At 29.9% G+C, this 22,709-nt stretch overlaps 1 protein-coding gene across 1 annotated transcript; it reads left to right on the forward strand.

Annotated features, from left to right (window-relative positions):
• The first annotated feature begins 214 nt into the window (after window positions 1-214).
• Window positions 215-18,825, forward strand: LOC129226078 (mitogen-activated protein kinase 15-like). Its single transcript, XM_054860670.1, has 13 exons — window positions 215-317; window positions 942-1,040; window positions 2,573-2,693; window positions 4,766-4,896; window positions 5,705-5,868; window positions 6,986-7,125; window positions 10,149-10,206; window positions 10,314-10,448; window positions 12,012-12,114; window positions 13,471-13,540; window positions 16,406-16,470; window positions 17,218-17,364; window positions 18,637-18,825. Exons 1-13 carry the CDS (start codon window positions 255-257, stop codon window positions 18,823-18,825), a joined length of 1,485 nt encoding a protein of 494 aa, XP_054716645.1. The 5' UTR covers window positions 215-254.
• The last annotated feature ends 3,884 nt before the right edge of the window (window positions 18,826-22,709 follow it).

The raw sequence follows: 22,709 nt of genomic DNA on the forward strand, positions 1-22,709 counted from the left end.
AGATTCCTTTGTAAAGCAATGTATGGAAACTTTTCCCAAAATGAGTCATTTTTATAACACTTAATAATTTGCTTTTGTTTTGAAGCAAGGGCAAAAATCGAATAGGATCTCGAGTTTCTTTTTTCACACCGCAATCGAAATGCGTTCCGAACCGCAAGAGGTCGCCACGAGCGTCAAGTGGCCGAACCAGTAATTTTTGTTGTTCGGTGGATAATGTTGATTTTATTGTGTTAGCTTGCAAGTCAGATGGCGACATGGGGGACGTTGACCCATATGTGACCGACAGGTATGAGGTTTTAAAACGTCTTGGCAAAGGAGTAAGTACTTTTTAAAAAATACAAATTCTACAATTCATGGGAATAATAAAAAATGTACATTCCAAAGTTTTCTCGAAAAATAACGTAAAATCAGTATTTTTTCTCTTATCATTGTTTGTTTACTAGTTGATAGGAGGTACATTGCAGGCACCTGTTTCATTGAAAATTTGAAAGTAACTATTTTTAAACTTACTGTTGGACATGCTCTTTTTTTCATCTGCTTGGTTGAACGACAATTTATGTTTTAATAGCAAAATCCAGTCGCGGGCTCTTTAAAAATCTTTAGATTGTTTACCTTTTTTTTTTTGTTTATACCTGCTTTCAAGCAAGTTGTGGTGTTCAACTTTACAAAACATTTATTTCTTGTTTATATAAGAGTTATGAGTGTCTTTTTTTTTTTTTTTTTTTTTGATAAAATATCATGTATTCTGTTCAAATTGAATTAGCAATATTATTATTAGCTTATTATTAAAATTGTATTTGTTGAAGAAAAAAAATAGCTTTATTTATTTATTTCTATTTATTTAATTCCCTCACATGTGTTCAAAATTTTAAAATTTCATTGAAATGATTTTACATTTTCATCATATGTTTTTATTATAATTATTATTTGTTTATTTAAAGGCATATGGTATTGTTTGGAAAGCTATTGACAAGGAAAACAAGAAAATAGTTGCTGTGAAAAAAATTTACGATGCATTTAGAAATAGAACCGATGCACAGGTAATTTATCTGTAAATAATTAATAAAAAGGTGTATAACAATTTTGACAGCATTGCTGAAAAAAATATATTTCAAGGAAGCAACTTGTAAAAAATCAGTGTGCCTTTAAATTGAATCATTTGGTTATGCTTTTGAACAATTTTGACCTCTCATCATGCAAATAAAAAAATAATTAATGGTATTTCACAAGGGGCTACATGTTATTTCATCTGGCAAATCAGGGTCGTAACCAGACTTTTTTCCTGAGGGGGTTTACCTAACACCAAGGTCGCCCCCCCCCCCTTGAAATTAGAACCTCCTTACTTTTAGTACTTTTTTCTTTGTGAAAATGTAAAAACATTTTTTTCCATCAATTAATCAATAAGTTATTAAAAATGTCAAATTTTAATAACTTTTATAAAATACTTAACTACTGTACTCAGTTTCTATGGGTAAAATATCCTGCTAAACAATGGGGAAAATATCTGAGCCCCCCCTCCCATTAAAATTTTGCATATGAGCGCCCTTGGTGGCCACCCTTGCCTAACACATTCTTTGAAACTTTTATATGGTCTATCAAATTTGGTTTCATGTGTATTCTATTGATTTTTGTTACAATAGATTGTCTAAATGGAAGGAGGAGATGTTCTTATAAAATGTCATATTTTTACATAATAAATAAATTTCTCAATAGCAGCTACAATAAACACACACTGAGTTTGTACAATTTTTCAGTCATTCTAATTTTTTTTCACAAATAAAATTGGAGTAATAATAATAACAACAATATTATTTTTGTCACTAAAAAATAAATAAAAAAGTAAAATAAATAAATAATGGAAAGCATTTCTTAGGATGAAAAATTTCAAAGGGGTTTGAACCCTATAAACCACCTCCTTGCATACGGCCCTGGAAAAGTATTTTTTTTTTTTTTTTTTAGTTTTCCATCACAATATTAAACAGAGTAGAAAAATCTACATGAAATGCATTTTTTGAAAATATATTAATTTTATTTTTCATTTCATACAGATGTGAATACAAAAAAATAAATAAATAAACCAAAGCTTATGAAGTCATGTAATTTCAGCATAAATTATGAAATAAAAATGGATTTGTGCTGAAAAGTAGAAAACAAAATGCAGTGTTAAATTGCACAAATTTGCAAATTTTTATAAATTAGTTTATTGCAAATATGCATTTTAATGTTATCTTTTTTCTTTTGTTATAATCGTGTTTACCTTTTTAAGGTTAATTTACAATATTTTTTCTATGAAGTTAGCATTGAGTAAGAACACTATAAAAAATTAACTCTTTCCAAACCAAAATATTATTTTAAAACATATAATAGAAATAAAACTATTACTATTTCGATTGTTAAGAATATTGGACCAACACATTTTTTCATGATTTATCTAGGCCTCTTTTTTTTTTTTTTTAATCCCCGGAGAGAACGGATGTCATGCATCTCTCCTGGCAACTTTTGTACCTACTTTTCTTGCATATGTGTTTCATTTTGCATTCAATTTTTTAATTTCTTAAATTTTCTTTTTTAGCGAACCTTTCGAGAGATATGGTATCTTCAAGAATTTCATAATCACTCAAACATTATCACATTGCTGAAGGTTGTAAAGGCCAAAAATGACAAAGATATTTATTTAATATTTGATTTTATGGGTAAATATAGGTTTTTATAAGTTGATTGTATCTCAAGATTCATGTTTAATCAGGGTTTGTTGATTTAAGTAGTGATTAAAATCATGATTTAAATCAAGTGATTTAAAAAAAAAAATTGATTTAAATCAATTGATTTGTATTAAGTGATTTTTTTAACAAAATCAGTAATTAAAATCAGTTGATTTTACTTTTATAAATTAATTTTGCATTTTTAAAATGGTTTGCTCTAAATTTAACTACACTGCATTATACTATCTTAACCTCAACAGGCAAAACTACATAGATCCCTCTTTCTGTGTGTGTAACAGATTTTCACTCTGTATTGCTTTTACTCCAAAATTAGTTTAGAACAAAATAAAAATTTTGAGTTTTTCTTACACGCCATGACTAATATAGTTCAGAAAAGTAGTTGTTTAACATATTATTTTAGACTAAAAACGTACATGATAATGGAAACCTTATCTTTAAGCAAAGCATTAAACAAAATCACATCTTATCTAAGCATTATAACGTATTTATGAATCTTAAAATTAGAGACGTACCAAGGAGCACTTGGGCCGAGTAGCCGAATACCCGGCCTTTCACTACTCGGCCGAGTACCGAGTTACCGAGTACTCGGCTTTTCACTACTCGGCCGAGTTACCAAGTATCAATTATGTTCTAAGAAGAACCATCTACACGCATGTGATGAATTTTGAACTTAATGGAATAGTAGTATAGACCTCTTTGTCCATATAATAGTTTTTAAAACTAAATTCCTGCTGAAATTTAATTATGCATTACATAAACAGTTTTGTTTGTCTAAAATTTTACAAAAAAATTGTTTTTAAAATTAAAAATAAATAAAAGGTATGATTAATCAAGTTGGAATTAAGGCAAATTACAGTAAAATCCCTCTAATGCGGACACTAACAGGACAATTTTTTTTGTTCGCAATAGAGCGATGACCGCAGGACAGGGGTTTAAGAATGTTATTTGCATTGGAACTGGGGAATTAAAAATTGTCCGCATAAGAGTGGTGTCTGCCTTTGAGGGGTGTCCGTTAGGAGGGTTTTCACTGTATACCAATCAATTATAGTTCTAGTCCGCCAAATATAAATACTTTTTAAAATCAGATAAAACAAATGTGCAGGAACACTGCAGACATGTGTTTCTGCCCCCCCCCCCCCCCCATTACAGGGAATGTCTTTTTCAGTGCATAACATGTGAGCTAAAGAATGTAAAGACATTTAACAAAAAAGTCCGAGTTTTGTCTTTAAATCCACGAGCTCCCATTTTGTGCATTGAAAAAAAAGAATTCCTTGTAATGCCAAAACATGTGTCTGCAGTATTCCTGCACTGTACTTTCAACGTTGTTTCATTTCCTTTTATTTTTTAAGCAAAAATATTTTTATATTTCTTATAACTAATTTTTGGTTGAAGCAAAAATCCAATTTTAATATAAAAATTCCATATTTTCTATACCATTATATATTTCCATATTTTCTTTTTTGCATAATTTTTAATAAATAAGTTTTATTAACTTTGGAGACATTAAAATAAAGATTTATTCCATTGAAGCATTACAAACTTCATTATTCTCAAAATTTAAATTTGACTTATAAATTTTAATGGTAAATGATTGCAGAATATAATTCTTGCTCTTTTTTTATAAATTTTAGTATCTGTCTTAGACAATATTCAATTTTTTGCAACTACTCGGTATTGGCCGAGTATCTGATCAGAATTTGGCCGAGTACCGAGTACTCGGCAAATTGGCCGAGTAGGCCGAGTACCGAGTAGTTACCGAGTACTCGGTACGTCTCTACTTAAAATATTATAACAGTTAGAGAACTTCTCTTAATTTTAAAAGTAAGTTTAATAGATTCATCTATTGTATGAAATATATTATGTTTATAAATGTAAAGTAATTAATATCTACAAATTTTTGAACATTTTAAAAAAATTTAAAAAATGTGATTTAAATAAAAAATCCGATTTAAATTTAAAAAATTCCGACTTTTTTGATTGTTTTTTAAAAAAATCACAAACCCTGGTTTAAATAAACATTTACTTTCATTTTCTTATTTCAGAAACTGATCTACACCAAATGATCAAAAAAGGAGTAATGAAAGAAGAATGGAAACATGGATTTATTATTTTTCAGTTATTATCTGCACTTGCTTATATACATTCTGCAAATGTTATTCACCGAGACATAAAAGTATGTTCTTCATGGTTTTTCTCATGTTTCCCAATGTGAGTTTGTTTGTTTGTTTTTTTTTTTTTTTAATTTGAAATGCAGTGGTTTACATGTAACTTTTATCATATTACAGTTAGAGTTAACTCTCTTTAATCCAAGCCCTATTAAACTGGATTTTGTTTAATCAGGACAGCCATTTAGATGCACATACTGTATAAATTTGTTTGATATTTAAATTTGAAAAAGTAAGTGGAACAAACTAGAATTGAATTACAATCAAAAAATTCTCTTGTAAAGTTTTGAATCTGAACATCTAAGAGATAAATGAAATGGGAACTATTTTTAGACAATATTTAGCAACAGTTTAAAAATAAAATAACAATAACAATAATAATGACAATAATAAAGGTTTGTATAATCAAAGTTTTCCACCTCCAGCTCAGTCACTCCTATGCTGGGTTGATGGGTGCTAATAAGCACGAAACTGCAGTCCTCTGCTAGAAATGACTGAGCTGGTGGTGTATTTCATGAATAATCAAAGTTATTTGTTCAAATTATTTGAATTATTTCTGCTAGAAAAATATTTTTCATTTTAGACCTACAAAAACGAGGAATAATAATAATGTTGTTTAAAAATTAGCATTGCACTTTTTACATTTATCACAAGCCGCTAAAGTGGCTAGATTATTTTCCTTTTTGAACAATTCCCTTTTTTTGCCGTACACCTTTCAATACCAAGAAAATTGAATTATTTCAATCTTTTATCCATATTTCTGTACTGCCATCTATTTTATTTGCATGCATCTAATGTCAAAATATTAATTTATAGCCATCAAATATATTGATGAATAATCGTTGTGAGTTGAAACTAGCTGATTTTGGCTTGGCACGCTCGTTAGAGCAAGAAGGTGAATATGCTACAGATCCAACATTGACTGAATATGTTGCTACAAGGTGGTACAGGGCTCCTGAAATATTGCTGGGCTCCAAATGGTATCTTGTTTTTATTTTTGCTTGGAATTAAAATTGAAGAAGTTTTAAAACTGTTACTTTTGATAGTTGAACTCAAATGTTAATTAACTGCTCTTGAGCACCATAGTTTTAAATTCAGTATACAAAAAATTCATGTGACATAGTGAACAGGATACTACTTAATTTTTTTAAAATTGCTTATTAATCTTTAAGCTTGTTTTTTATGTCGATAAAGGTGCTTTTCCCCTCTGTGCGTAATACATATGAAATTAATAAAAATGTATCAATTACACAACCTTTTTACTTCCTTTTACAAAAAAGGAAGTAATATATTCTCAAAAAAAATTTCACTCAAAAATCGGCCTTAATTTCCATTTTACTCACCCCCAAATGAATGTTGAGGTTTTTTTTCAACCCGACCACATGTGGATATATGCCTAGGAACATACAGACACCCGAAATATCCATTTTGACAGTCCTCGAGTTAATTACAATGAGTTTTCTCGTGACGTCTGTATGTATGTGTGTATGTATATTGTATAACTCAAGAATGGCATGTCCTTGAAAGTTGAAATTTTGTACGTAGACTCCTAGTGGGTTGTAGTTGTGCACCTCCCTTTTTGGTTGCATTCGGATGCTCCAAAGGAGGTCTTTTGGGGGGGAAGTCATTGTTAATTTCGATGTAAACTCAAGTGGTGCTATAATTTGGTGGACACTTGACAATATATCGCCAGTCTTTTGGTCGCCAAGTTTTGTCGCCAACTTGGCGACAAATTTAGGGATTTTTTTTTAATCTGGTTTCAATTTGGCCACTATTGTTGATATTTTGAGAGTAAACTATTGAATCACATTAAAACAGCCAATAATAAGAAAATGGCATTAAATAGGAGTAAAAGGAAGTCATGTGATACACACATCAGCTCGTTTTTTCCTAAATTTAAATAGGTAAAAATGCTGCATAATTTTTTGCATATTTTTTTAAATAAAATACTCTTTATTTTACACTCAGTGTGAAAAAAGGAAAAAAAAAGTGCTTTAAAATGCTTAGTTTCAAACAGTATATTTGCAATTTCTTTTAAATTGCTCAATGTTTTAATGCGAAGTTAACTTCTTTTTTAATAATGAATTAAATCTTTAGCTATACGAAAGGTGTGGATCTTTGGAGTGTTGGCTGTATTATGGGTGAAGTCATTAGTGGAAAGCCACTGTTTCCTGGGACATCTACTTTAAATCAAGTTGAACGTATAATGGCTGCTTTACCTCATCCTATGCAAGCAGGTAACTATTTTCTCCGAGTGCTAACAAAAGTGTCAGTTTTTATACGAAGATATTTCAGGGTGGCGACAGATCAGGGAAAAGTCAGGGAACTTTATTAATCAGGGAAATATCAGGGAATTTTGAAAAAATAAGAAAAAATCAGGAAAAATTGATTTTATGAAGAAAAAATTTTTTTTTGCTTTACAAAATTAAGTACTCTAATTCCTTACGCATTTTCCGCCAATTATCTATTTAAAAAAAAGGAAAATTAATGAGGTGCAATTATACACTGCCGCATATTTGTGCATCTTTTTTCCTCAACGTCAAAGTATTGAATCTTACTTATTAACCACAGGATGAACTTCCTAAGATTGCTTCTGTATCTGTTAGGTTGTTTATTTTACCTAGCTTGAAATTTCCTTCTGCGCTTTCAGTGTTACGTAAAATAAACAACCATACAGGCAAAGAGGAAGCCTTCATTAATGCCTTAGCTTTTCTTTTCTTCAGACTTAAGTATTTTTTTAATTTTATAACCAAGTTGTATTCTTCTTTTATACCTATAATATGAAATTAACTAATTGCTTTTTTTCTTCTTGCATTTCAAAGTTGTTTGTTACAAAAGCAATCTAAGATTTTTTTTTCCTTATATACTGAAATTAATTTGAAATAGAGTCAACTTGCGTACTTAAGTAAATATCTTCATTTTTTTATTGTTAAAATGCTGTATAAATCAGGGAAAAGTCAGGGAACTTTTTTTCACAGTTCCTGTCGCCACCCTGTATTTAAATTCCACCTTACAGTTTTGTTAAGTGTCAAAGTGATAAAAATAACAAAATATTGATTTTTTAAAGATGTAAATTATTAATATTATGCAACTTTTCTGATTAAATTTTCCATTTTAATTCAAATTTATTTATCTTTCTCTATTAGTAATTATGTTGAAATATATGAGGCCTTCAGAGCTAAAGTAGATCAAGTACATGAACGACTTGATCCACTTTAGCTGTGAACTCCTCACATATCCCCAATGATTAGCTGCATAGTGTAATGTCTTAACTTGGTCTCTAAAATTGTTGCAAAACAACAAATCTACTTGATTGAGAGAAAATTAAGTTATTTTAAAATGTGAACTCTTGAATTATCTTGTATTATTAAAAACTGAGCGTATGTACCTATGTGTGTATATCCGAGTTCTTTCTCCTGAACGATAGTGAACTGACCATCGAACTAGGTATCGATGGATTCGTAATCTTCCTGTCTTTATGTTTCGATATTTAACATAATTCTCCGGTAATCATTAGTGGGGATATTAATTAAAAACTATTAACTATGACACCTAGATTTCAACATAAAATCCCTATTTTTCAAAGGCTTTCATTCAAATTATTATTCAGTGCTTTATCTCAACTTTTATAACAATGCTTTTATTAAAATTTGTAGCGTGAAGAAAATCATTGAGAAGAAAGATCTGTCGCCATTTTTTTCTCTCAAATATGAAGAAATAAAATTCTGGCTTTAGTTTTAAAGGCTTTTTCTGTAATTCTAGGATTTAAAATATATACTTTTTGGTTATTTTTCTGCAGTCTGCCAAAAAATTTTACTGTTTTTTTTTTCCAAGCCTGATTGTTGAACACGCGTCACTTAACATAACTTCTATCTTCAAGGTAGACCATGCAAAGCCGGGTGATGCAGCTAGTTATTCATAAAAACTTTGCTTAAAGTGAAAGCATTTTCAGTTTTAATTTGTTCTGGCTTAATTTTAATTTAATTGTTATGTTCCTTTATTGCTATTCATCAGGGTTGGCCGAATCGGACCCAATTGGGTTGGACCCAATGGTTTTTTTTTTTGAAAAAACCCATTTAAAAAAACCCATTATTTAGCCCACTTTTGGGTTTTTTAAAATTTTGTGAGAAGTTTTTAAAAAAATTAATTAATTTAAATACTTTTACAATTTAAACTTCTTTTTTATTTGTTCTTCACCACAGACAATGAATACAAAAAATGAATTTTGAGCTTTAATAGTATTTCTTAACTCTTAACGGCATTAAAAATATACTTCAAGGATTTTAAATAAATGTATTTAACTTTTTTCTTTAACTGGTCAATAAATAACTCAACTTATCTTGATCAAGTCCTGTCACGTCTGATTTTCTCAATATTTGTAGATTGTATAGAGGAAACTAATCTAGTTAAAAGGCTTTCATGTAAATTATTTTCTGCTAACCAACACGTCACAAATCTCGAATAAACACAAGGTAATTTTTTTAGAAATAAACAGATTTTTCAAACGGTCTACAGAAAACAGAACAGGTACAGTATTTTCATTATTTTACAAAAAAGTTTAATATTTCTTACCCTGTACACATAAATAGAAAAACAGGCAACATAAAATTCAAAGAAATGTCTTGATTAAGCTGGAATTCAGTAAAAAGGGATTTAAACGACTTGAGGTTCTACAGTTGCATAACAAAATGCATATTTGCATAACAAAATGAAATACTGTAAAGTAAAATGCAAAAAAAAAAAAAAAAAATGTAGTAATTAAAAACGAACAATATATTTTATCACTCAAGAAGTAACTTTGCCTTAACTGTTGGTAATAATGAAAATTAAAAAAATCTGAAACTTTAACATTCTTGGGTTTTTTCGTCTTTTATACTTTTCTTCAGAAAACTCTGAATTTTAACTAGTTTTCGAGCTTTTTACCCGAAGATAATTTTTACACTTTGTCCATATACTTATGCTACAATATGCTACAAGTACCCCACATTTTCCCTAAAAAAAGACAAAAAAACCCACATTTCTTTTAAAAAAAACCAACTTTAGTTGGTTTTTTTTGGGGGGGGGGGGGGTTATTTAAAAAAACCCTGGGTCCATGGGCTTTTTTAAAAAAACCCGGGTTTTTGCCAACCCTGCTATTCATAGTTAAAGAGAGCAGAAGTTTATTGGTCTGTAAATTTCCATCTAATCTAAAAATTTGTGTTATGTATTATTATAAATGTACCTCACATGTACTTTAATAATGTTATACTTTTCCATTTAGATATTGATAGTTTATGCACTGGATATGCAGCATTTGTTCTGGGGAGAGCAGCAAATAAGTATATATTATTTTTGTTTTTGATGTAACAATTTCTACTAATCTTATTTGTGATGAATTTTTTTGCTTGCAAATATATATTTGCTAAGTCATGGTTTTATTTTATAGGCCAAAACGTCTTTTAAGGACTGTATTACTCAACTGTTCAAATGATGCTCATGACTTGTTATCTAAATTACTTGCTCTGAATCCAAATCATAGAATGACTGCGAAAGATGGACTACAGCATGCTTATGTGGCCAGGTAACTTACTTTGTTTAGTTTAATTTCAGAACTAATCTTTCAAGATTGTTTTCATATTATATACTAGTGGCACCCGCACTGCTTTGCCTGTAGTAGAAAATTAAAAGGTCTTTTGGTTTGCCTGGTATATTTATAAATAATGTATGGGATGAATTTCTGGCTCTGATGAATTGACTTGCCCATGTTACGGTTCCACGTTATAATGATTTTGTAATTTACTCGTCGATTTTATAATTTTTCTCAGGAAAATGTTCTTAAAATTGGTATGGAAAAAACAAAATTGAATTTTCGAAAAATTGCTTCGAGGTGCGCACCCCCATGCTACAAACTAATTCTGTGCCAAATTTCATGAAAATCAGCCGAAGGGTCTAGGCGCTATGTGCGTCACAGAGATCCGGACAGAAAGACTTTTAGCTTTATTATGAACAAAGATCAGTACTAAGTAAGTTGTAGAGATTTTACGAAAATTTAGCAATCTCGACTTTCATTGGCTGTAAATGTCAGGTTTCAGCAAGTAATAGACCTTCAATAAATCTGGTGTAGTACTTTTTTTATGTTGCTTACTTTTTGGATTAATGTTTAATGTTTTCACTACTTTTTGTATAGGCTATGCTTTCTGATGTTATTGGGTGCATTTTTGGTGTTATCTGTGAGTAATTGCTATGCTAATGAATCAATGCGTTATTCAGCATGTTCCTCATCTTAATTTAAAAGGCTATTTATTCCAAAGGTTCAGTGATGAATTTGAAAAACATTTCTGGTCTTCTCTCATTTCTAAAAACTATGTGAATGTATTTAAAAACTTTGATATGCTGATGCTTTGAGGATCCATACAAATCACTTTAGAGTGCTATATTGGAAGATGGTGTAAAAGTTTTGATTTATTTATGACACAATGATAGTAATTTTAAGAAAAAATGATAAACTGCTAAATACTATTTGTTGTTTGATTTAATTGTACCTCAGAAATTCAGCCTGTTTTAGGAATCTGGCCTGGTTTAGGAACCCACATCCAGGACTTACTTTTTATCAAAAAATAAATAAATAACGAAAGAAGTACAGTAGCCTTTTTGCTTAAGAACTTATTTTCACATATGAATAATCTGAAATTCCATCTAATCTGCAAAAATTCAACGAAAAAATGTTAAACCTTTCACATATTTTCACCAAATGCCATAAAATTGAGCCACAATAATTAGAAATATTGTTACAACTAGTAGATAAGTAAACGTTTTATCTTAGGAGGGTTCGTTAACAATGGCACTGAGTTTTGAAAAATTCAAACACATGGTCCAAAAAAGATGTTGCCATGTTCTTTACATTATGTATGAATTCATGGGGACCACAAAATAGCATTGTTGTAGAAGAATTTATCATTGGATTGGATATCGTTGCAGCAAGGTCTTAGTAGGTATTCAAAGTATGTGTTGTTAAAGTGTTTGAAACATCAGTTTATTCCATTTGTAAAGCTATTACTAAGTTCAAAATTGCTGTTTTGTTTTTTTAGTTCAGCATGCATCTGGAAATGTTTAATCTGATTTTACATAGCAAAATATTTCATAGGTATCATGGCCAAGATCCACCATCTGAACTTAGTAAATCTGTGCCACCTTTATGCGATGGGACGAAACTTTCAGTCGATCAGTATAGAGATAAACTATATGAGGTATGAAATTTGATTAATTTTTTATTTCTCATGCATTATTTCTCTCATAATTTTTGCTCTTCCTTTTAATGTTAGGATAGTGTGTTTAGAGCATTTATTAATTATTTTGTTTACTATTATCATTTTATTTGAGCAATTGTTATCCCATATTTTCATATGTGCTTCCTTTTGTTATATTTACTTATAGCACTTGTTTCACCTTATGTTTTCTGATGAATTAAATTCAAACCAAAAAATATACATATACTATATTTTATCTCATTGATTTAAACTTTTGACATCAATCCTACTTTAATTTGTTTTTCTGAAATAAACAGTTGTGAGATTCTGAGTAGTTCTGACAAATATGAATTCAAATTTTATTCTCCATAGTATCAAACCACAAATATTATTCCATGCTTTCTTTCTTGTGGTAGCCTTTTATTTAAAATCGCCATTTTCAATAATTGTTTCAGTCTCTGAGTAATGTCAACTTTGATGGTCTGATAGTATACATTATGAAGTGATTGAATTGAAATTTTCCTCAGTGGCTGCAATTTTATATCAATCTCATTGTTCTAAGAATTTGAGAAAAAATTTCAACCACTGCACTGCTGTTGGTCTTAACATTATCAGTCACCTAATTCATCTGTATTGGACCTTTTATTTAAAAAAGTAACCATTGAACGTTTTACAAACTGCATGTAATTACAAGATACAGGGTGAGCTAGCTACCTTTTAGTGAATGATAGGCATTTTTACATGAAGTTGTTGTAGTAACTTGACTTGATTATATTTTTTTAATGAGTCAAGCATCGGTAAATTTCGAGGAGGATCGATTTTTTAATGCTATGCTTCTTAACATTCCAGAAAAAGAAAGTAATTAAATGTAAAAAAAAAAGGAAGTTAGCAAGAAAATATAATGGAGTTAGAGATTTGTTAATAATCTGTCACATTGGTATACCAAGCAAATAAACTGAGCATTTATCAATTCATGCTCAAACCTAAAAAACCTCTTGTCAAAAAAAAAAAAAGGAAGTGCAGATATTTATGTTTTAAATTTTTATTGTAGTTTAAGTTTTTAACTTCCAAGCAAAAGAAAACTTTAAAAAAATGTTCCTGCGCACCCACATCTTCACCAAAAAATTAAAGAAACTAAGTGAATAAGTAATATTTTGATTAGTCTTCAAGTTTCAAAACAAAAAACAGGAAAGTTTTTGAAAATAAATATTAACATGTTGTATTAAACATGCAAAATATTGTCCTCACAAAATGCTAACCTATGTCTTTTTATCTGTATACATAATTTCTGACTGACTGGTTTATTCCTGTAAAACTTTTCTTCGTGCGATAAATATGTGATAATTTGTTATTTAGATGATTGCTGAAAATCCTGAAAAAAAGAGCGTTTCACCCATGCCACCCATACAAATGCCATCATATGCAGGTAAATGGACTACCAAGTTGTTTTATCCATGGAAACATGTCATAATGTCATGTACAATGCTCTTAGGTTTGAAAGAAATACAGTGAAATCCCATTAAAACGAATACCAATACAACAAAATTTCTGTTTCGACGAATTGAATTTTTAGTCTCAGTGTAATTGCTGTTACATTGCTTGAATTCCGTTACAACAAAATTCTCGTTACAGCGAACCAAATGTATGGTCCCACGAAGTTTGTTGAAACGGAATTTCACTGTATTCAACTTTTACCATTATTTATGTGAGTAGCTAAACACAGTCAAAAACTGACTAAAAGAAGAAACATTTCATGTGAGGCAGTAAGTAGCCAAGGGATGTAAGTGCCAAAATTAAAATCTTAGAGATAACTTGTACAAGTGATAAAAGAACCTCTCCTCTGTTTTAGGGCAAGAGATGGTATTAGTAGCTCTGGTAGGTACTGCTATACAGTATGATTTATAAGAAAAAAAGTCAATGAAAACCCACCTGGGGTCTGAATTTTAAACGTTTTTTACGCGAAACTTCAAAAAGTCCACTTACATGCCTTTGCTTCTCACTGCCTCATGCATCCTTAAATTTTATTATGTGTTGAAATCCTATAGAAAGAATGTAGTGTAGGAACATGCTTAATATAGAACTACAACTGCTAGTATTGTATATTTTTTGATATTTGAAAATCATTTTCATTTCAAGATATTACTTACACTTTAAAGGTAACATTCTGTGATGTTGTCCCCTCAAGAAATTTTATTTATTTGTTGTAAGAATTAAAATGGACTAAAAATGCATGCAGAGAATGAATAGAAGCCTCTCACATGACAGTAAAACCTGAATATTATGTTTAAATTTTTGTATTTTTGGAACTCTCATATTGTTACTATATGTGTGGACCAGAGCTCCGGAGTCGGAAGCAAAATAACCAGCTCTGACACAATTTTGAAACGTCCGACTCCGGCTTTTTTTATTAATTATTTTCCTTTTTCTCTTTTTTTTCTTACTTTACCCTAAATAGAAATTAAAATATCAATTCCTTTTATGAAATTTACGCAGTGTATTTTACTGCAAACATAAGATGCATACAACATTACAAATTCAATTTGAAAATTAAATTTTCCACTAGTTGTGATTTTAAAACTGAGATTACTTAAAAATCATATTTAAAAAAAAGGGATTAAATTGCTCCCCTATAGTGTTTGACAAATAGATGTTGATCAAATTGTGGTGCTTTTAATTTTTGAAAGCTGTAACTCAAGTTGGGCGGTTCGCGCTGAGTGACACCCATCTGGCGGGTGACACGTCAAGTTTAACTTTAGAGTTTATGAAATGTATAAATACTCAATTCTGAGAAATTTCCCCAGTAAATCTTAAATTATATTTCATCGATAAAATTTCAAAGAAATTAGGGCACTATATTGCGGAAAAAGACCGGTACAGGTATACCTGAGTAAATTTTACATAAAATGTGGCGGTAAACAGCTTTATACAAATAACTTTTACTATGTTTGTTTGTCTTCTTCTCTGAATTTTGAATTTTAATTTTATTTGCCAATGCTTTAGAATTAACCTTAATATGAAGATTTTAAGTTTTACGGCAACTATTGAGTGTTGTAACCAAGAAATCATATTCTTATTTTCTTTCACTTTTAGTGAGAAGCAAGCTTATAGGTTTGCATTCGTATGCTGCTACCGGTCGACCAGTGATTAACCAGAGCGTTATAATAGAGTTACCGGTAAACCGGTTGTTTCTGAAGTCATTCTAATAGTTTCACCAGTAGATCCACTGGTCGACCGCAAGATTAAGCTAGTTGATAAACCCCATGACATTTTTGACCAATAATAAGTACTTTCCACCTGTGCCTTATTCATTCACACAAGTAATCAGTGATCAACCGAAAGCGTTCAATGAAGCATCGGTTGGTGAATAACCGCGGACGTCATTGGATGTCAAGTTCTCAACCGACTGGTAGTGCTATGTTTGACAAAACCTAGATTCGTCTTTAGATTTGTAAAAACAGGTAAATTTTAGGAGATCTTTTGGATTTCCGCTTGCGCGCCAACACAAATTCCAATTTACCAAACACCCTCAAAAGTTTTCTCCCAAACTACGGGCCCCGACTTGCTCAAGGGATACATTTCTTTTACTATTTTATGGCTGAGATTGAAGTAAAAAGCATATTATTATTTTTATTTGATAGTGATTACTTAAAAAATGTTAGGCAACAAAACCATTTGCTGACAGTTGCTATTAGTTAAAGGAAGTTAGAAACCAGCTAACTAGGGGGCTGCATAGGTAGCTGTTACAGAAAGTTTGATAAACAATCAAGTCAGCTGGTTTCCAGTGACAGTTATTTTCTTATTAGTAATCCTTTATACATGTAATCGAACCAATTGGTAGTCAGTTTTGTAAAAGATGTTAGGAGAGTCAGTGAATATTAAAGAAAAAAAGAAGGTTGGAGTCAGCCTGTTTTTTAATGACTCCGACTCTGACTCTTTTACTTCAAAATTAGTCCGACTCCAACTCCACTGCCCTGGTATGGACCCTGATACCATTATTATTGCAGACGTCTCAATCAAATTTTTTTACTGGGATTGAATTTTCATTAAAGGGTTTGATTTCACTTTGTGGTTCAACTACATGTTTAATTAATTAGTGAATCCATATAATTTTTATTTACCAATTTAACTGTAAAAAGTCCTAATTAGTCCAGTTCATTTACTGCTTGAAATTATTTATGTTGTAAAAATATTTTAGAAACAGAGAAATTGAAATTTTTAATGATATTTTTACCATTATGCAATTTTCTATTTGTCCATTAATGATGCACTTATTCATAAATATTTCATATAGATAAAAGAAATGAAAGAAGAATATTTGTGAAACATCGAACCTTTGATGAAATTCCTACCATCGATGTAAGTATTATCAAAAATGTTCCATAATGCGAATAAACTTTTAAGACTTATGCTTATATTTTCAAAGAGCTTTGTTTTGATTATTTATTTCTATTCAAATTGGTTGACCTGATGTTTTATGAGTATAAAAAGATTTTTGTTCTAAAATTGTATTTAAATATAATTTACACATACCCTACAGATTTTGTTTGGGAGGGGGGGGGGTGGGGCAAAATTTATAGATCTGGGCCTGTTTTCAAGGCATGTAAATACACCTTCACATTTTGTAAAAGAATTGATACACAAAAACAGAAAAGACCATTGTATAGTGGTCAATTCTATAAAATACTAACTTCCTTTGGATGAAATACAGGGAAAGAAAAGATGTGAACTGTTTGGATTTTATCATTTAGAAAGTTTTTCCATTGTATTAAACAAAACATTTATAGCAATGTTTATTAAATTCCAATTCCTTTTCTTTATTTTTTTTCTCTTTATTTATTTTATTTATTATTATTATTATTATTTTTTTTTTTTTCATCTTCCAAATTGCTAAATTTTTATTTAAAAGGCAGGACATGAGAATATTCTTGACTAAATTTTAAGGTGTATTCCCAGTGTATGAAGTATGCTTGTGGAGGAGTTCAAATCTACGATTACACTGGTTTATGACACCTTATTTGTCATTTAAAATGGCCATGTGTTTTTATTATGAATATTTATGTCATATGGTAGTTGATTCCTGTTTCAATTTTGAATATGTTATAGGAACGAAAAGAAGCTCTTCTGAGAAGTCAAATTGCAAAAAAGCAACCTATGGCACCAGTAGCAAGAAAAACATTAACTCCTCCTTTCTTGTCTGAAAGGGGGAAATTTAGCCTTGGTTTTCGGCATCCAGTTATTTTGCGAGGACAAGTTGCAACAGCTGTAAGTACATTTAATACTTGGCGAGGGCCATGATCAGGGTTTAATTTCTATCGAAAGAAGTATGGGAACTGTATAGTCTTCAGAACTGATTTTAGTGCATAGACAGCCTGAAATCCCTCTAATATATAAAATTCATATAAAATTGAAAAGAATTTCAGGAGCTTAACCCCATTCAAATTAAACCCTGGCCAAAACACTTTCTACACTGTGCCGTTTTTTTTTTAATTCATAAAACTTTTGAATTTCAGAAGTAAATTTTTTTTTCCTTCATAAAAATCTTTTTTTTTTAATCATACCATAAGACCTCTTTCGGAAAGGCTATTCTGGCTATCTGTGGGAAGTTTATTATCATATGTTTGCAGAAAAGCTTTTGGATGATTAGGAGTCTGATTGTGAAGGATTTTATATTTATAAGACTAAATCTGTATCAATGTAAAATTATTCAAACCAACAATTACTTTTCCATATTTTAGTACGAAATCCACTGGATTACTTACTGTATGAACTATAATGCTGAAGTAATTACAGTGAAACTTTGGTAGCTCGACACACTGATAAGTCAGATAACCCCTATAAATCGACATGCAATTGCTATTGTAGTCCAATTTTTGCTACCAGTATTTTTTCATATTGACCTTTACTCAGCATTTTATCCTGCTTGTTCAGTTAATAATTTTCTGAAAAGTTCTTTTTTTAAGAGAATTATAAGTTTTATCCAGGGGGGTTAGCCACCACACTCTGTGTTGTTAGTGCTATTCTAAAGACTAGGAAAGGGTGTACTCTGGGGAGTCCTCTAGAGAAAGAAGACACCATGACATATTTTTCAAACAAGTGTGAACAGGACTTAACAGACCAGACTGACAAGGAGTTTTTATCTCTTTTCTAAAATTATGGATTTATCGATCATGAGGTATTCAAACAATAATAGTGATTTTATTATGTACTTTTCAAAAAAGGAAAAGAAATTTCATTTGCTGGAATGTTAAACATTAATAAGTTAGTGATGCAAAATCTTTTTAGGAATTAAAATTATAGAACATCAGTAAGTTGATATCCATTTAAGTCGACATGTTTTTATGTTTCTTTGGGGTGTTGAATTAATGAGATTCTGCTGTATTAGTAAATGATCTATAAAACTACATAATTTTAAATTTGTTTATTTGCTACAGTATTTTATTGTAATCAATTTGTTTGATGCTGTTTGTACTGAGAATAATGTTAAAAACAATTCATTCTTATTAATTCCTCATATATTGTTAGGATTCTTCTACAACATTGTCTGCAGATAAAAAACCTGAGAGAAAATTAGGAAAAAAGCAATTTGGGAATATGGCTAATCATTCCATGTGCAGTTCAGCAAAAGCTGCGCTTCAAAGTTACAGTCAAGACCTTTCATATGGAACCATTACTGTTACAGCTTTGAAGTCATTAAGAGAGAAAAAATGGTGACATTTCTGTCTAACTTGAAATTTAAAACATTTTAATGGAATATCTTTTAAAGGTTTTGTATTCATTTTTTAAAATCAAAAATCTCAAAATTAAGTAGTGTTTTTATGATACCATCGTTCAGGTTTGGGATTTTGAAATTGTTTTTTATTTTTCTTTATTTATGACTATTATTACTAATTAGCAACATAAAAGTAATTAAATCTTTTGCAATTTTTAATCAATTGATAAATTATTAATTTTCTTAATTTATAAAGATTGTGTGATTACATACCTTCTAATTCTTGTTTTTTCTGAAATTCCAGTTGTTTTTATAACTTCTCCCGGTTTCTTTCCATTGAAATTGTTTCATTTTGCATGTCTAAAAAAAGGGGCGGGGGGGGGGGGAATAGAAAGCTTATTTTTAAAATTATACATATTGCCATTTTCTTTTTTTGTTTCGCAATTTGGCATTTCCTACCAGTCTAAATGGCTAACTGCAAAGCACAAAATTAGTAGCCCTACATACAGGAATTTGTTCATGCTTCTGAAAAAAGAATCTGGAAAACTTCAATTTGTTTCAATGACCTTAAGTTTCGGTGTATGAAATTCTTTGTGGTGGTGTTTTAGTATTGGTGTAAAGTAACATGAAGTTACCTCACAAACACCGTAAAAGTTTAGTCTGAAGAGATGGCTTCCTACATGCATAATATTTGCATTTTTGACTTACTATAATATATACATACTATATATAGACATACTTTAAAATAAATGCATGAACAATTTTTACTGTACTAAGAAAGATGAAGTTTCAATAATACAGTTTATCTCTCCTTTATTGTTTGTCTTTTTTGTGCTCTTTAAAGCATTGGTTTTCAATCTTTTCTTACCCATATATCTCTTTTAGTGTTTCATTAACTGTGCATCATACAGAATTCTGTTGCATAACCATAACAGAAATACTTCAGTTTTATTGAAATAAGTTATATTTGTTAAGTTTCAACAGCTAAACTGTTAAAGTTTAATTATGTACTAGTAATTTAAATTGAAAAAAATGACACAAAAATTTTTATTCCAATGGGTATTTCATCACAAGTTTTTTGTTAATCAAACATAAAATTTAAAAAGTCTAAGGAAGTTGTTCATTATTTTATCATGTTTTTTTATTTTTACAATGTTCACCAATGTTGGACTTCGGCTTGGTCAAATACAGCTGAAAATCTGTCAACGTAAGATTTTTTCTGTACCTGTTACTTCATCTTCAGATAAGTTAAACTCTAAAACCCTTTCTCACGGAAGTAAGTTGTGGTAAAACCCAGAAGGTACTTTACAGCAATGTCTGCCTGTTCTTCGTAAACTTTCTCAATCCCAGTATTTAAAAAAGTATTTCAATACTTTTGCCTCATTGTACTATCACACTTCTGTTAATTGGAGTACTATAAACCAAACTTTTGTACCAGTTAAAGTCTTGCATTATCAAAGTAATTTTTAATATTTTGTGGCACCTAGTCACACACCCTGTATAGATTTTCACTTACCCCCTCCCCCCCTCCAGTACACATATCTCTGGTTGAGAATCACTGGTCACTAAAGAGTAATTTTGTTCCCTAATGTTTACTTTTCAATCCCAGGCATTGCATTGATAGTTGTAATTTTGGCAACTACCACAGCAAATTTTATCAATTTTATAGTTGTGATCATAATTTGTGTAACATACTGTGTGTGTATGTCTACACATATCATATACAGTAGGCTCTCTGTTTAACAATACTCTTTTTAACAACTTTCTCTATTTAAAGACGGCTTTTCACGGTCCCAGATGGTTCACTATAGTGTTAAAAGCATTCTATTTAACAACACTTTCTACTTAAAGACGATTTTTTGTGGTCCCTTGAAAGTCGTTAAACAGAGAGCCAACTCTATATTTTTTCTCAAAGATGCTTTTTTGTAACAATGCCATAACTTTCTCAGTAGTTCTTCAAACTTGTTTTGTAAAGCATCATTTCAAAGATTTTTTTCTCTGCTTTTGGCAAGAAATAAACAACTTACATTGTATGGGTTTTTAAAAATAATTGAATTGTTTTTTTCTAAGCATTGCTTCAATGTATAGCGCCCCACAAGTAAAGCCATATAGCTCAGTTGGTTAAGAGTGTCATACTGAAATTGAGAAGATCATGGGTTGGATCCTACCATGAGATTTGAAATTTTCTGACCGACTTTTTTCACTTGGGTTAGTTTTGATCCAATTTCCAAGAATATGTAATAACATAACACTCCAGGGTCCCCCATACCTACCACTATGTGTGGTTTAAACGGTTGGTTGGGGCCCTGGAGACAGCTGTGTTAATCGGTGAGTTAATACATTGTATATGCCATACATAATGCATGCAATACATGAAATCATATTCCGACAGACAGGAATTTTGCTTACACAATTTTAAACTTGCATAAAGATTTACAAAAAAAAAAAAAAACACATGTACACACATACATATAGACATGGATATATAAATATACACATTACACAGGGTACCCAACTATACATCATTGAATAACTCATTTCATGTTTCTTAACCACAGTTAAGTACTATTGCATCAAAATCAGAAAAGAAAACTTTTATTTTAGCATGGAAAATCTCAGCAAGTTTCTTAAAAAATTTTTATGCTTCCTTAAATACTTCATAAAGCTACAAAAATATAACATCATTTTGTTTCATTATCCGTGGCCACTGACAAAAACATGAACAAAGAATTCACACTGTGGTTGTTTTTCAAAAACATTACTGTTAAAAGAATCACACTTTTGAACTACAGCTGTCTAACATGAACACTTTACATGGCAATTTTGAAAGATTAACCTTTTTTTCAGTTTAAATGATTATTAGAAGGTATGTAATTACAGAATAGCTAGTAGTTATTGTTAAATACTGTCGAATATTTTAAATTTCCTTAATATTTATTTGTCATAAATCTGAAATGCATTCTATTTTTCAGATATTTTAACTAATTAATTGCTAGTCAAACTTTGTGCAGCTTTCAATTCATTCTGTGCATTTTATCCTGTGCCATTTTATTCTCAACATAGGATTGTATTATGTATCGAAAGTTTTCGTATTGATTAAGTTATATATATGCTGTTGAGCCTTTGAAGTGTTGATCATTTCACATTGAAATGCATTGAATGTTTTTCCTATCTAATCTAGTCATTATCAAATTGCATAATTTTGAATATGCATTCCATTATTTTATGTTTAATTGCTTATTTGTAAAATGGTAATTTCTTCCATGAGTATTTTAATCAAAAACTAGTTCTTGATTATCTTTAAAAAAAAGAGAGTTTTAGAAAATTATTGTTTTACTGTTGTGTATTGCATTTTTAATTATGTTCTTAGAAATTCAAAAATTTTAGCGTTTCAATCAAATAACAAACTGTTAAAAATGTCAGTGACAGATCATAGAGCTTTATTAATTTTTGTTGGTTATTTAGTAAATTACTTTTTTCAATGCTGTTTTTCGTTTGATATAAAGCTTTGATAATGGTTTTTAAAAAGTATCAAATCTTTTTAAGGCATATTATATAAATATATGGATTATTCAAATATGCTGTATAACTTTTAACTTTCTACCCTTTTATTATATAATAATGTTCTTATCAGATGTTATAATTTGTTTTTTGTTATTGGAATTTCAAGTTATAAAATAAATCATGATTGGACGTAAATTAAATAGTCAAGTTTTGTACAGCAGTATATTCATTCCGTCCACAAGATATTACCTATGATAGTTTTTTAAATGTTCCTGTTTCAATTTCAATGATTTTAACAAAACTAGTGATATTATACTTAAAAGAAATGTAACTTATTTTGATATTTTTATGAATTTTAAAAATTGTGCATATACATAAATAT

The sequence above is a fragment of the Uloborus diversus genome, chromosome 1 (genome assembly GCF_026930045.1).
Source record: "Uloborus diversus isolate 005 chromosome 1, Udiv.v.3.1, whole genome shotgun sequence".
NCBI classification, from domain to species: domain Eukaryota; kingdom Metazoa; phylum Arthropoda; class Arachnida; order Araneae; family Uloboridae; genus Uloborus; species Uloborus diversus.